A 13,335-nucleotide genomic window follows, 5' to 3' on the forward strand; every position below is an offset into this window, starting at 1 on the left:
GTGATACATTTAACTGAAACTCAAGAGGCTACCCACTGCATATTAGAATAAATATCTATATTATGCATCTTCCCCCTCACATACAGTTTTCTGAACTGCTTTTGTTCAGAATTAATTTAAACAGTTTATCACTCATCCAGATTGGTTTTGAAGCTGTGTTTAGTTGTGTGTAATGATATATATACTCTCTCAGAGCCTATTCCAGCACCTCTTTAATCTTTAGCCAAGACTATCTAGAGTACTACTCACTAACAAAAACTGCCAGTGTATTTTGCTTAATAATGTATTTGCCATTTTATCAATGTTAAATTTACCCACAACTGTAGCTAAATCCCTCCAACAGCTGACATCTGAAATCATTACTCAAACCAACTTGCCAGTCTTTCTATACTTACTCTGTCTTCAAAGCTGTACAACAATGAATTCTCCCAGCTTCTCTTTAGTTGCTCTATCACATAGCAAAATAAATTCAGACTAAGGCTGATACATTTAACTGCTCATGCAACTATTCCAGAGCACTGGCCATCAGGAGAGTTTGTATCACCTGTAAAAATTAACTGCCTCCATGGAGTCAGTCTATATCTACTTTACGTATAAAGCTAAACAGGAAAAGGCCCTGCAAACAGCAACTTTTTCTCTCTGCCCAAAATGTTGAAATATTTTTGAATATTTGCAAAAGTTTGTGTATGGTTTTCCCTCTAATGTACTACTAGTACTGTTACACATTCTGAAAACACCAGCTGTTTATTCTAGGATTTTTTTAAGAGAACAGTGTATTTTAGGCAAATATTATTGAATATTGGCAAATAAATGTTGAGGTTCTTAAATTGCAATCAAGGATATTCACAGTAGAAACCTGACTCAGCCATGACCTTTCAAAAGCAGCACAGGGAATGTATCATGTGATTTGTATTTCTAATCAAAATATCCTGAATTTTAAATGGAAAATATTTGCAGTGGATTGGTTTTGTACAAGGTAGGGACTAAGAGTTCTTGGAAGAAATTCTTCATACAGTAACATCAATTAAAAGATAATATTAGGAAAACATGTGCATGATGCTGTGACAGAAACCGGGAGATAAGAAACATAACAGTGTGATCCACCATTACTCTGTTTTAGCTCTCTTTCCTCTTTCCCTCCATGATCTTACCTATAAATGAAAGGAGCTACCGTGGCAGTGTTGGGGTGACTGTATTGCTGTTGCTGAGGAAGCTGGACAACACCATTTCCTGTGCCTTGGCCACCGCTTGCAGCCATCGAGGCCAGCAGAGCTGCAGAGGACCCCGGGGTGAGAGCTGCGCTCGGCTCTTTCCCTTCAGAAGAAGCAAGACCAGAGGAAGGAGAAGCCTTCTCATTAAGTTGAGATTTTGGCGTTGATTGGGACTGGTTTGCTTTTGTAGTCCTCAGTTTTTCAACCTCCTTACTTCCCATGCATGCGGACGCAGCGCTCTGCTTTGCTGTTGGCACCTTCGATCCAGGTTTTGGGATCCCACTAGAAGATGGTATTAAACTTTCCTTCTTGGCTGCTGTGGTCTTGCTTCCCTTTGGGATTAAGCTTGCAATTTTTGAGCTCTTCTTTGTAGATGTTTCAGCTACCTGTTCCTTCTCTTCCTTGACTGTTTTCTCAGTGCAAACTTTGTTTTTGTCCCTGTTCTTTTCCTCTTTGTCCTTTGGCTGTAGCAAAGACTTTTTATTGCTGAGATTTTTGCTTCCAGCTTTTGGAGGGGTTAACTTCGGTGATACTTTAGGACTGCTACTTGTGGAGCCGCCGCTGTTCACCCCACTGCTTAAGACATCTATTTCACCACACTCTGAAAAGGTATCATCCTCTCTCCCACTGTCACAGGGTCCTGAGCTCAGTGACAAAGGAGGTCTCAGAGCAGTCCTAGCATTAACCAGTTTGAACTTTTCCAGCATAGATTTTTGTCCAGATGAAGGGGGCTTCACACCTTCAGAAGGAGGTGGCTTGAGCCTGTCTGAAGATGGAGTAGGGGAGGTTGCAGGACTAGGTTGCTTCACAGACAGCATGGTAGAGGTCGCGCTGTGTTTGACATTCATGGATTTGCTGCGCCAAGGCTTGCTGGCACTTGGAGAGGGTATGGCAGAGACCTGCTGCTGCCCGGTGCTGGTGGGATGCTGCACATTTCCATTCATGCCTGCAGATGGGTGAGGGCCTTTTGGTGAATCTGCTTGAAAAACAGAAAGAACAATAATAATACATTTATTCTCCCATCTCCTGCTTGAAGGCACTAACATAATCCTCTGACATTGAAAACACAGCTACATGTGATGTATAATCAGCATAAATTACCTGTGTATGGAATGTGAAAGACGCTAATCGAAAATGCCTTTTTTTCCCCTCATCATCATGGTGTTGCTCAATACTTCCATGAGCTCAAGAGAGCCTTGGAAACACTTTTGTTGTAAATATTTCATTATGCAAATTAAACCTTCCAATTTAAAGATTTTATCTTTAATAAGTCATAAAGAAATTATTCCAATCACTTGTTAATAATAAAAAACAGAGACATGGAAGGAAAAAGAATGATACAATATTGGAAGAAAAACAAAACCAGAGAAAGACGATTTCAGTGTTTAGTGAAAGCAAAATATGTGCTAGAAAGCTAAGGATTTGGGTGAAAGGAGGAGGACGGAGTAATACTGAAATTAAACGGGTACAATCAATATTCATAAAAGCAAGAAATGGCAGGTCACTATAATTTTTTTTGTTTTAAGTACAGTTAATAACCTTCAGTATCTGATCAGGAACTTAGCCCAGTGCACTTGCGTAGGTGGGAAAAAATCTATCAACAATTTTACCAGTGTCAGTACTTGAAAGTTACAGTGGTATATCATCTACATGAGCACAGCAACGGTAGTTGTTTTGGGCCTGAAGATCAGGTAGGTACCAAAGGCTCATTTACATGGCTCTGATACCTTCACTACATTTACGTTGCCTAGGACCTTCAGCGAATCTTCAGAATGAACAAGAACAAGACTTTCTGCAATAATCCATCTATGCTAATTGACAGCCATGGTTTTCCAAAAAGTCATCTAGCCTTAATAAGTAAAACAGACCTATGCACGAAAGCGTTAAGCTCTTCTGTACGAAGCTCAGATTTCCAGGACATATCTGAGTTTCTAAACACTATTACCCTGGAGAACCAGAGAAATTGAGGGTTAATGGCAATCAAATATGTGGTACATAGCTATTTCAGCAGATGATGTGTTTTCTCCCAGTGTACCTATCTTGCCGTGCTATTCAGTTTCGGGACTGCCAGTGAATCAGGTGTAAGCCTGCCTATAGTATATCAAATTCAGTACTACAGGAAAGCCTGTGAAATATACAATGCAAATATATTTAATGTAATGGCAAAAAGAGTGCTTGATGTGTTGCATACACACATGAAGCCAGTCATGCCTTGGGGCATCCCTGTCTGAATAATATTGTAGATGAGGACACTGAAGACATTTGTTCCTTCAGCAGTGAGTTTGAAGTTATGCGTGATTTTCATTTTTGCAGTCTCAACCCTAAGTCCCTAGCATGGATTAGAGTACCCACCTGGAAGTCAGAAGGTAACTAATAGGAAAGGGAGGATTTTGAACACCATGAAAAGCTGTTTCTTCTTTAACAAAGAGAATGCAAACATAGCAAAATTTACTTCTCTAAATAGCATTAAGAAGTTCTAGTTTAAAAATAATTTAAAAAGCCTGAACAAAAGTACTATGACAGAAATGTAACAGCATTTACTTGCTTAATACTATTAACAAGGCCAATCACCTTCAATAGGCACTGTATAATTCAATCTGCTAAGTTTTTTGTGTGCTCCTCAGCCTGATACGCAAACCCCACAGCATTAAATAAGCTCAGCCCACATTCACAGGAGGTTTCAAACAGCTCAGCTGCATCCCCTTACTAGACAAGAAAACATTAACTGGTAAGGGTTGCCTCAGAGCATTTTTTGGGACAGGTGAGGTTATGGCTTATTCCCCGAGCTCCAGGTAGCACCATGCATGTGGAGCAGCTTTGGTGGGCAGCTGCAGAGCTGATCCCTCCCTTGTGACCAAGGCAGGAATTGTGGCAGGGCCCCTTCTATTTTCTGTTGAGCCTTGGATCCTGGAAGAGAGCCTGGGGCCAAGAACAGCAGTAGGAAATTACTGCAGCTCTCAGGCTTCCTTAATTTATACCAGAGGTCAGCCCCATGGCTGATAGCCCAGGACTGGGTGTGCACAAGGACCTTCTTGCACACGTCTTCCCTTGCACTAAGCTTGCCTTAATTATACAGGAGAATTGGGCTCTTTAGCTATCCCAGTAGTTTTGCAGAAGAACAATTCACCATAAGAATATGCAAAGCTGATGTAGAATACATGTAACAATCTGTGAACAGTGGGATGCCACTACACTCAGTTACATTTGTATGGCTTCAGGCTATTAGTTTTACTACAAAAAAACAAAACAAAACAAAACAAAACCAAAAGAAGCGTTCTGATTAAAAAGAATGTATGCCTTGCCATATTTCTTGCCATATAATAATAAACACATTGTGGGAAAATATTGTTAAAAGAAGAGTATTTACTGTTTCATCAACAGCTTGTTTTGCTACATATATAACAGAAAAACACAGGTTCCTGGAATGACTGGTATTTATTTGATCCCTATATCACAAACCATAAACAGCATCAAAAAATTACAGAGAACTTTAACTTGCCTTTAATCTTCAATTTAAAGCGTATCTTTAATGTTTCCACATAGAACGTGGAATACATGCTCTCAAGAAATATTGAGAGCCTGTCTGTATGTTTAAAGATGTGGAATAAAAAGATTTATTTCCACCCCAGCCCAAATGCATCACTTGAAACTGCACATCATTGCTTTCTGCACGTTCAATTGGACATAACTTTAGCTGTTCATTACATGAAATCTGTCCCCACCTTGTGGTGATTTTGATACAGAGTGAACCCAAACTATGACAAGGATTTTATATTTCTATAAACTAAATTTTGCAAGGTGGCAATCTTTGTTTAGGGCCTAATCCTCTTATTGACAAAATGCATAACCATCTTGTGGTGAAAACAATTTTACATTCTGGTTGAGAGCTCAGTGCTTCAGGACTCAGCCCAGCCTGAGTTGGGAAAGCAGAGCAGCAACACCTCCAGGTGTTCAGTGCAGAAAGAGAAACTTCTACCAGAACCCGGGAAGACCATGACAACTGAAGGGACAGTTTCAAGTCCACTTTTCATAGGCTGTTGCACAAATACAGACACATAAGGGGTTAAACTTGGGCCTAATATATAATCAACCTTCTACGTCTTCTCCTCTGTGACTTTTGCTGTGTTCTGTGCTATTGGAGAAGACAGCAACTCTGTGACAACAGGTCCCCTCTTGCAGTATAGATAGTTACTGATAATCTAAATAGTCTGTAACGGGCAGGTGCCCAGATTAGAGCATCCAATTCTAGTCTCTCACAATAAAAAAGGTTAGTGGAAAATGGAAGAGATGCAAGGGATCGCTATAAGGACGTTTGGAGGAATGAGAGGTCTATCTGGTGAGATTAAAAAATTCCGCTTTTTCAACTGTCCCTTTACAGCTGTCTATGAGAAAGTAGCTACCCCTTAGCAGTATAGGAGGAGACCACCATCAGGGACAACTGGCAAAATACTGGCACCAGAAGAAATATAAACAAATTAGCCATAGATATACATACTGACCACAGATGAAAAATTATTTGCATCATCAGACAATGGAGTTCTAGGACAGAGTTTCTCAGAGTTAAAATGGGCAAAACAACCAAATACTGCTGAAACCGAGTTTGGACAATACACAAACACCATTTTATATTATTAAATTATATTGAAAAGCAGACAGTTAAACTCCATGACATAAAAACCTTTATCAGTGTTAAGATACGGTGTTTCTAAGCACTGAAGTGTAAATATTTGTTTTTAAAATTTGACTTGATTTAGAACATTATTTCCTTGAGGGACTCAAAACACCTTGGGTATCCACCTTATTAGCAATGTGAATAATTACTTTATTCAAATCATTTCGTTTTCATAGTTTCATTCTCATCTTTATTTATTAAGACGGAATCAGATAGATGTGACGTGACCTGGAAAAAAGATGAGTTCTTTGAAACCCATCCATAGCCTTTAAAGTCCAGCAAAAAAATAAAAAAAAAATATATCATCTCACTAAAGCTCCACAGATGAGTTTCAGCTAGTGGCATGTTTATTGTTTTGGTGCATTCTGTGTTCCTGACTTAACCACAGCTACACACAGTTACTTCTGTCACAGCAATGGGTTGGGTCTGTGGGTGAAAACTGGGCTGTACTAAATAAAGAGCAAATGTGCTCAGGGCAGCTATGTTTGGGGGTTAACATTAATGACATACTAAATAATGAAATACTACATAAAAGGCCCATATAACGTCTTATTTTGGATCACCTTCTGGCCTCCTTTAACGCTGTGACTATATATCCATTCCCCACTGTGACTGAATTGGAAACTATGTTATGCAGGAATGAATTTAAAGTATTACACATAACTGGATTAAAAATCCCTGCCTTATGCTGTATATCTTTTCTGATGTATCCTTACAGCACATACAGGAAAGAGTACAGCAGAGAAAAATGTACCAAAAGTAGTTTGTCCTTGAAGAGGTCTGGAGATCCCAGCCTCTAATGACTATTTACCTAGAGCAAGTAATCTCTTTTTTCACTTCAGTTTATGCAGCACTAATGCAGAATTACAAGCCATTTACTATATGATATATGTCTCAGAAATTAGAGTGTATGGACTATATATTCATTCAATGGAAGCTGTTAAAGTTGTCTTGCTTCAAGCATCTGCATTGCAAGCAAAATTTGCAATATAAGGTTTATTATGTGCCAGACTGTAAGGAAAAGTCAGTTTTTCAGTGTATAGTGACACTTTTTTTAAAAGAGGTGTTTGTTATTATTATAATTAATATTGTGAGGGTTGAGGTTTGTTTCTTCAAAATTCTTCAAAAAACTCAGGTAACAGAACAGCCTCAAATACATTAAAAAAATATCAAAAGACTACTTGGTAATTTAATTTTCGTATTCAAAAATGAGCCATTATAGCAATTAAAATATAGCATGTTTTACTTGTTCTTCTCATTAGGGAAAGAAATTGCATGATGAATTCAAATACAGGTTCTCATGTGTTCTTTTAGGGTATTATAAAAAATATAATTTTGCTATCCTTACACTCACAACAGTCATTTTCTCTAAATAACTTCTGCTTTATACTCTAAAACAAACTTGTATTCCATTTACATCCTCAGGTAAAATCAATATTCTTTCATCCATTCTGCTGTTTTAAAAAAAAAGAAAAAAGAGCAGCCAGAAACATCTCAAATATAGTACTCTGTAGTTACGCAACATTACATTTTCTATATCCTGTCAAATGAATTGAATGATTATACACAAACAAAGCCACCCCTTATCCTCTTGCAAGTGATGACTTCACTAAAAATCTCATCAAGGTTCTTATTCTCTGCTGTAAAGAAATGGGAAAGTAAAGAAATCCATCATGCAAAAATCCACATTAATGTGCAATGCAATGAAAACTTTAGCAGTGAAAAGGCAGTTTCCAAGTAACAAGCTGAGAATATTAATATCTACAAGCATGTCTCACCTTGAATCATTTCATTCTCACATATTTCAGTATCAAACTTATGTCAACATTATGAAACAATCCTAAAACCTAAACTGCTGTACATACCTTCACTCAAGCAGCCACATCTCCTATTTCATAACTTCACTATTGTATTTGTGAACTATACAATGTCTGCTCTGATCTCTTTCTAGTTTTAGCCTGGATATCTTGCCGTAAACAAGTCCTTGATAGAATAAATCCCACTATAGAACTATCTAAAACATTCATCCCTAACAGTAAAAATAAAGAAATAACTATTGAAAGGATGGTTTTATATCTTCAGATACAGCTAGGGGCAAAGTTTGTTCATCAGAATTTTGTAAAAAAAAAAAAATCTGGATAGCTGCCTGTTGCTTGGATGAAGAACATTCACTGCATACTTGTTCCTCCCACAGACCCCAAGGATGCAAACGGGTACTATGTATATTGTATCATTTTCAACTGTATTCTAACCCAGAGATATGAATAAAATGCTGTTCATTACACTAAGGGAGAAAGAAGCGGGGGAAGGGGCTAGATTAGTTACACAACTCAGAAAGCTGAATTTTTACATTATTCTTTCTGAGATAAAGCCTGAGGACGCACATTTTCCAGGAAAACAGTGTCAGGGTGGGAGAAATGGAAGGACCCAGGGAACTCAGTTTGTTTCCATAATGGAAGTTCATATTTAAAGGAGGCAATAAAACATGAACACTGAACTAAAATCCCTGCAAAATTTCATTACATTTGATTTAATTTCCAATCCTCTCTTCAGACATATATACACTGGGTAAGGGTCTGAAAGAATAGACATGTGTAACATTCCGATGCTAATATAATATTCTGATTCTCCTACATTAGAGACTAAGATGCAAAGTCCCCTGAAAGTTATTACAGTCTTCCTTTGGGTATGAATAGACTTGAATGTGGACCAAGATTAGGCATCTGATATGGATTCATTTTTACTTCAGAAAAATTACCCAGTGATATTTCCATCAGAGGGATAAACATTATAACATCTTGAAAATTTTCAGTTCTGAACTTTAATCCCAACTCAACCACACGTCCTAATTCAGTGGCCTATCTCCATAGGTCTTCCTTACCAAGTCTAAATTTTACATTCACTTCTTTGGCCCTTGCGGATGGGTTCTCTTGGTGATTTTTTTTTTTTTTTTCATCTTGTATGTTATGTAGAGTAAGCTTAGTAACTTTTAATCACTTACCTTTTTCATTTCCATTTGCATATTGCGGAGGCTTGTTTTTGTCAATGCTGTTAAAGCTCTGACTTCTCCGATTTAAATTAGAAGCTCCCTGGACTTTGGTACTGCTGCCTGCAGCTGGCACCCTCGAGGGTCCTGGAAGCCTGGAATGGTATAATCATAAATCTGTTCATTTTATTTAATCCAACATATAGAGGAGACATTATGCAAATATCAGACCAGAATTTAAAACCAACAATTGAAAACAGTGATTTCAGGTAAGCAACAATGAACAAGAGGTTTCCAATTAGTTAGACTCCACAAATGAAAATAAAATCTTATCCTTATGCACACAGAAGGGAAAAGGATACTTTCTAGATTCACAAAACATGTAAGAAGATACTTTGCATTTGCCATTAACATTGCTAAAACAGATTCACCCTAACAAACCATTAAAGTACAATATCAACTTTTATTTAGATCTCTCACTTTTGAAGAAGAAATGTTGCAGAAATTGATTAGAAAGTACAACTGTGCATAGTTGAGAAATACTTCATATCTCTTACTCTTGTAAATGTTTCACAGCTGTGTTTAGCATAAAAGCTGGCTTTTTAGTTATCTTTTGTTATTTTTCAGAGGACTATTGGCTAACACACTTCCACCTTATTAAGTAAAAAATATTGAAAATACATATTTTAGCTAGATGCTACAGATGCATGTATAACTTTTAGTTAGAAGTATATAATGTAGACCATACAGTTCATTTGTTAGTATTTGCTGCCACCATCTGAACCTTACTGTGTGGCTATGCTAAAGAAAAAAAATATAGATCATTATCCATGGTGTGTGTAAGCCTGCATCTTTTTTCTCTCTGAATTTGTCCTCTGATATAAGATTCTTTAATCCATGCTTATTTCAAACTTTCTGCAGCATCTTTGTGGGCACCCCCACTCCTTTCCAGTTTAGTTATTTGATAGGCAAAATGAAATGCTCAAATCAGCAAGAGGCTTTTGCTATAGGAGAAGAATATCTCTCTTCTGTTTTTCACTTATTTGAACGATATGATAATTTTAATAATGGCAATACAAATTATACCAGAGTTACCAAATTCTGCTAGTTTCACTATGTTACGAAGGAGCAGCATCAGAAGGGAAAGGAAAAAAAAAATCACATTACAAAGAATTACAAAATGTTAGATTTCTTCCCTTTTTTTTTTTTATTTAGTATACTGGTGTAACGGAAATGTTTAAATCATTTTATTTTCATTAGCAAACATATGTGAACAGCTCCATGTTCTCTTCCTTTACCAATTTAAGCCTCGGAGAGCTAATCCATTAGTTATTTTTATGTCTCATTCTGGCTGCCAGCCTGCCCTGCTAGTCTCTGTGCCGAGACCAGAGCAGACTGTTTCTGCTCTGCAGCTGTACACATGCTAACCTTTACCATGACCCATGAATTTGAGTGATCTTCTGTTCCCTGAAGAATGCACTAAAACAAACTTAAAAATCCATTTGCTCCTTCTCATTACACTAATTTGACAGGCAGTAAGAGCCCTGAGATCATTTGTCAAAGGTAATGAAAAAAGCAATGAGAAGGCATGTGCAACACTGGAAACTCATCTGTTCTGTTAAAATATAAAATAGTTCTGCATATATTCTGCATGCCAGAATTCAAGAACTTGCCACAGTAAGCACATTATACATGAGGTCATTTGCTCTACACACTTTCCAGTTTACCTCATTTGCTGTCTTTTTTAATTGAATTCAGGTTATAAATTACTCTTGCAGAATCATGTTAAGCAGCTAAGGAAATGCAAAGACGAGAATAACAAATAAGGGACAAGTCACATACCTCTGAACAGGCTTCGGAAACACTGCCACAGATTTAAAGTATTAGACAATAAGACTGTTAACCCCAACATACTGAATGTGGACAAGACAGGAGCATCAGCAATAAGGAAACTGAAGACCTATAAATGCAGGTGCAAAGCAACTGGACTGTGGTATAGCTCATTCCAAGCTATCACCAGCAACTCAAATTGTGTTAGTGTGCTATACTGCAAAATGCAATTTTTTTTGTAGATTATTCAATTTTGAGTTCATTGTTCTCACCAATGAACTATACAGTAAAGGTATAATTAATGAACACATTAATTATTCCCGTCATCGTCCCCCCCTCCCCAAAAAACAAAACAAAACAAAACAAAACATAGAAACAAGAGTAAGCTTTAGACCTCAATTTCTCTCTTCTGAAATCTGGCTTGTAGATTTTAGTGCTCATGGAAATGATAAACTAAAAGTACTGATGAAATCTGAAACAGGTCAGCTCCTACACAGAGCTTTGTCAAATTCACTGCCAAAACAAAGCATCTCATTAGTGGGGACTGTGTGCAGGCGACACTTGACAGAGCAGAAGTCTTGGAAGTGGTTCTTTTTTTCTGCTCCATTTTGCTTCTGCGTGAACTTGGCTCTGTGAACTCAACATTTCAGGTGGATTTGTGATACAGGCAAAACATCCAGTGGGAGTTGGGATAGACTCCCAAACTTCTTTACACTCATGACTAAAGTAAGGTTTTGAGCCAGAGAATAGAGAGCACTAAAATCACCAACTAATCCTTCACATCCAATATTTTACATGCAGGATACAAAGATGCAGGATATATAACAACCAGAAATACTGCTAATAGACAGTACAAATCATCTCCTTCCAGTCCATTCAAGGCTTTCTCATGGCAAAGCTCATTGCTGCAAAGCTTGCACGCATAACATATATATACATCGCTTAATGTCTGCTTATGTCCAAAGGATAAAATATCAATGGGCATATACTTGCTTGAGTATCACTAACAAGCAATAAATTAGAGATATTTAACTGACCTAGAAGTCTTTTTTTGACTGGTTGCAATTCCACTGTGATTAGACTGAGTTGCATATCTGGCTGTGAGACTGTATGAGAAGAAACAGAGAAATTAAATTAAAGAATTTCTTTGAACATGTATAGAAAGAACACACTTACCAGCAAACTATGAATTAATGAATGCAAATTGAACATGGACAGAAAACACAAATTAACTGGCAAAAATATGAAATAATGCAAACATGCAGATTTTTATGAGAGATGCAATGAACAGATTATGAAATAATGGATATTGTTTTAACTTGTCTAATTTTCTAGAAATTATTTTAGGAATAGACAGTAAAGGTAATTTTCCACAGTGACTGAATTACTGAAGCTCAAATCACACAGATCGCACCTCAAAATGTTGTGCCCTTTTTCTTTTTCATCCACAAAAAGGACTAAGCATAACTATACAGCTACTAGCTTCTCCAGCAACCTGGCTGAGTTCGCAGTCTGGCAGTTGGGAAAAAAATTGCTATACCAGATCCAACGTGGACTCAGAAAAATTCCTGCTGAAGAAAGGTGAGTCTCCTGACAGTAGAGCTATGTGGAAGAAGCATCCCATCATATTTTTCTTTACTGTTAAAGCAGCATGGGTCATGTAATTGAGGCATTACCCAGGCAGTGGATCAGAGGCTTCATTAGGAAAGCCTTAACATGTGCTTAGACTCACTGTTAAATACCATAGGAAAATACACCTTTATCTATTAAGGCATCTGAGTAGTACTTCTGCACCAGAAGATAGGTTGTGCCACAGGACTGAAAACTGTATGTTCCTTTTCACAGCCAGCAATGGCACCATGACTAAACAGCAAATGTATGCTTCTATTCTTTTATACATTTGCATAGGGTATACAACAGATGTACAGCCAAGGTAATGCCTCCTGCCAGGTAATTTCAATTACTATAAACAGGTGCATCCCTTGGGATCCACACAGCCTAAGCATACAGACAGGTGCCTAAGCCAGGTGCAATCACAACATCAAATTCCTTGCATTATTAAGGAAGTGATAGGGAACTAAGTAAGCAGAGACTCTGATAGTCACAGATTGCTTTTGTCTCTTGCAGTTCTGCATCTTCTAGCAATTCTTCTGAGTAGTAGCAGAAACTAGTGCTCTAGTCCCAGCTTTATAGACTGGTAGCACTTATAAGAAACACCTGGTGGTATTGAGACTACCAGAAAAGTGTTAAGCAATTTTTGCTAGTCCATTGAAGCAAATAGCCTGAGTATAGAGCAGATGGGAGAAGCCCTCAAGGGAGAAAGGTCTTCCTATACTGCCACAGCAGTCCTGAGGAGGCGTAAGGGGAAGGCATAAACCAAGGGACAAGGTGAGACTTGAATGGGATGCATGATTATTGTTACTTTACCAAATTAAACCCCAGTAAGGGGTACAGAATTGTCTCTGTGCCTGTCAATTACAAATAGCACATGTGCACATGATGCATAAAAAAAAAAGAAAAAAAGTGGGGAGTACTTCAGTCTTAAGAGGGCAAAAAGGAATCATTCAATATATAAAAGCAGCATTCAATTCTCAGATGCATACCTTCACAGTAATGCTGACAGACTGCTTTTTTTA

At 37.6% G+C, this 13,335-nt stretch overlaps 1 protein-coding gene across 8 annotated transcripts in view; it reads right to left on the minus strand.

Moving 5' to 3' along the window:
• NAV3 (neuron navigator 3) overlaps positions 1-13,335 on the minus strand; it is a 417,901-nt gene that overhangs the window by 136,160 nt on the left and 268,406 nt on the right. For 6 of the 8 annotated variants that reach the window (XM_032999780.2, XM_042792193.1, XM_032999782.2 and 3 more), the window contains 3 exons: positions 11,737-11,805; positions 8,885-9,024; positions 1,152-2,190 (listed from right to left, as the gene is read on the minus strand). In XM_032999780.2, the coding sequence (XP_032855671.1) occupies positions 1,152-2,190; positions 8,885-9,024; positions 11,737-11,805 (1,248 nt within the window). The remainder of the gene's footprint in view (positions 1-1,151; positions 2,191-8,884; positions 9,025-11,736; positions 11,806-13,335) is intronic. The other 2 variants (XM_032999777.2, XM_032999779.2) reach the window with 2 other exon arrangements.

This window comes from Tyto alba, unplaced genomic scaffold (assembly GCF_018691265.1).
Source record: "Tyto alba isolate M040663 unplaced genomic scaffold, T.alba_DEE_v4.0 Super-Scaffold_2, whole genome shotgun sequence".
Lineage (NCBI taxonomy): Eukaryota > Metazoa > Chordata > Aves > Strigiformes > Tytonidae > Tyto > Tyto alba.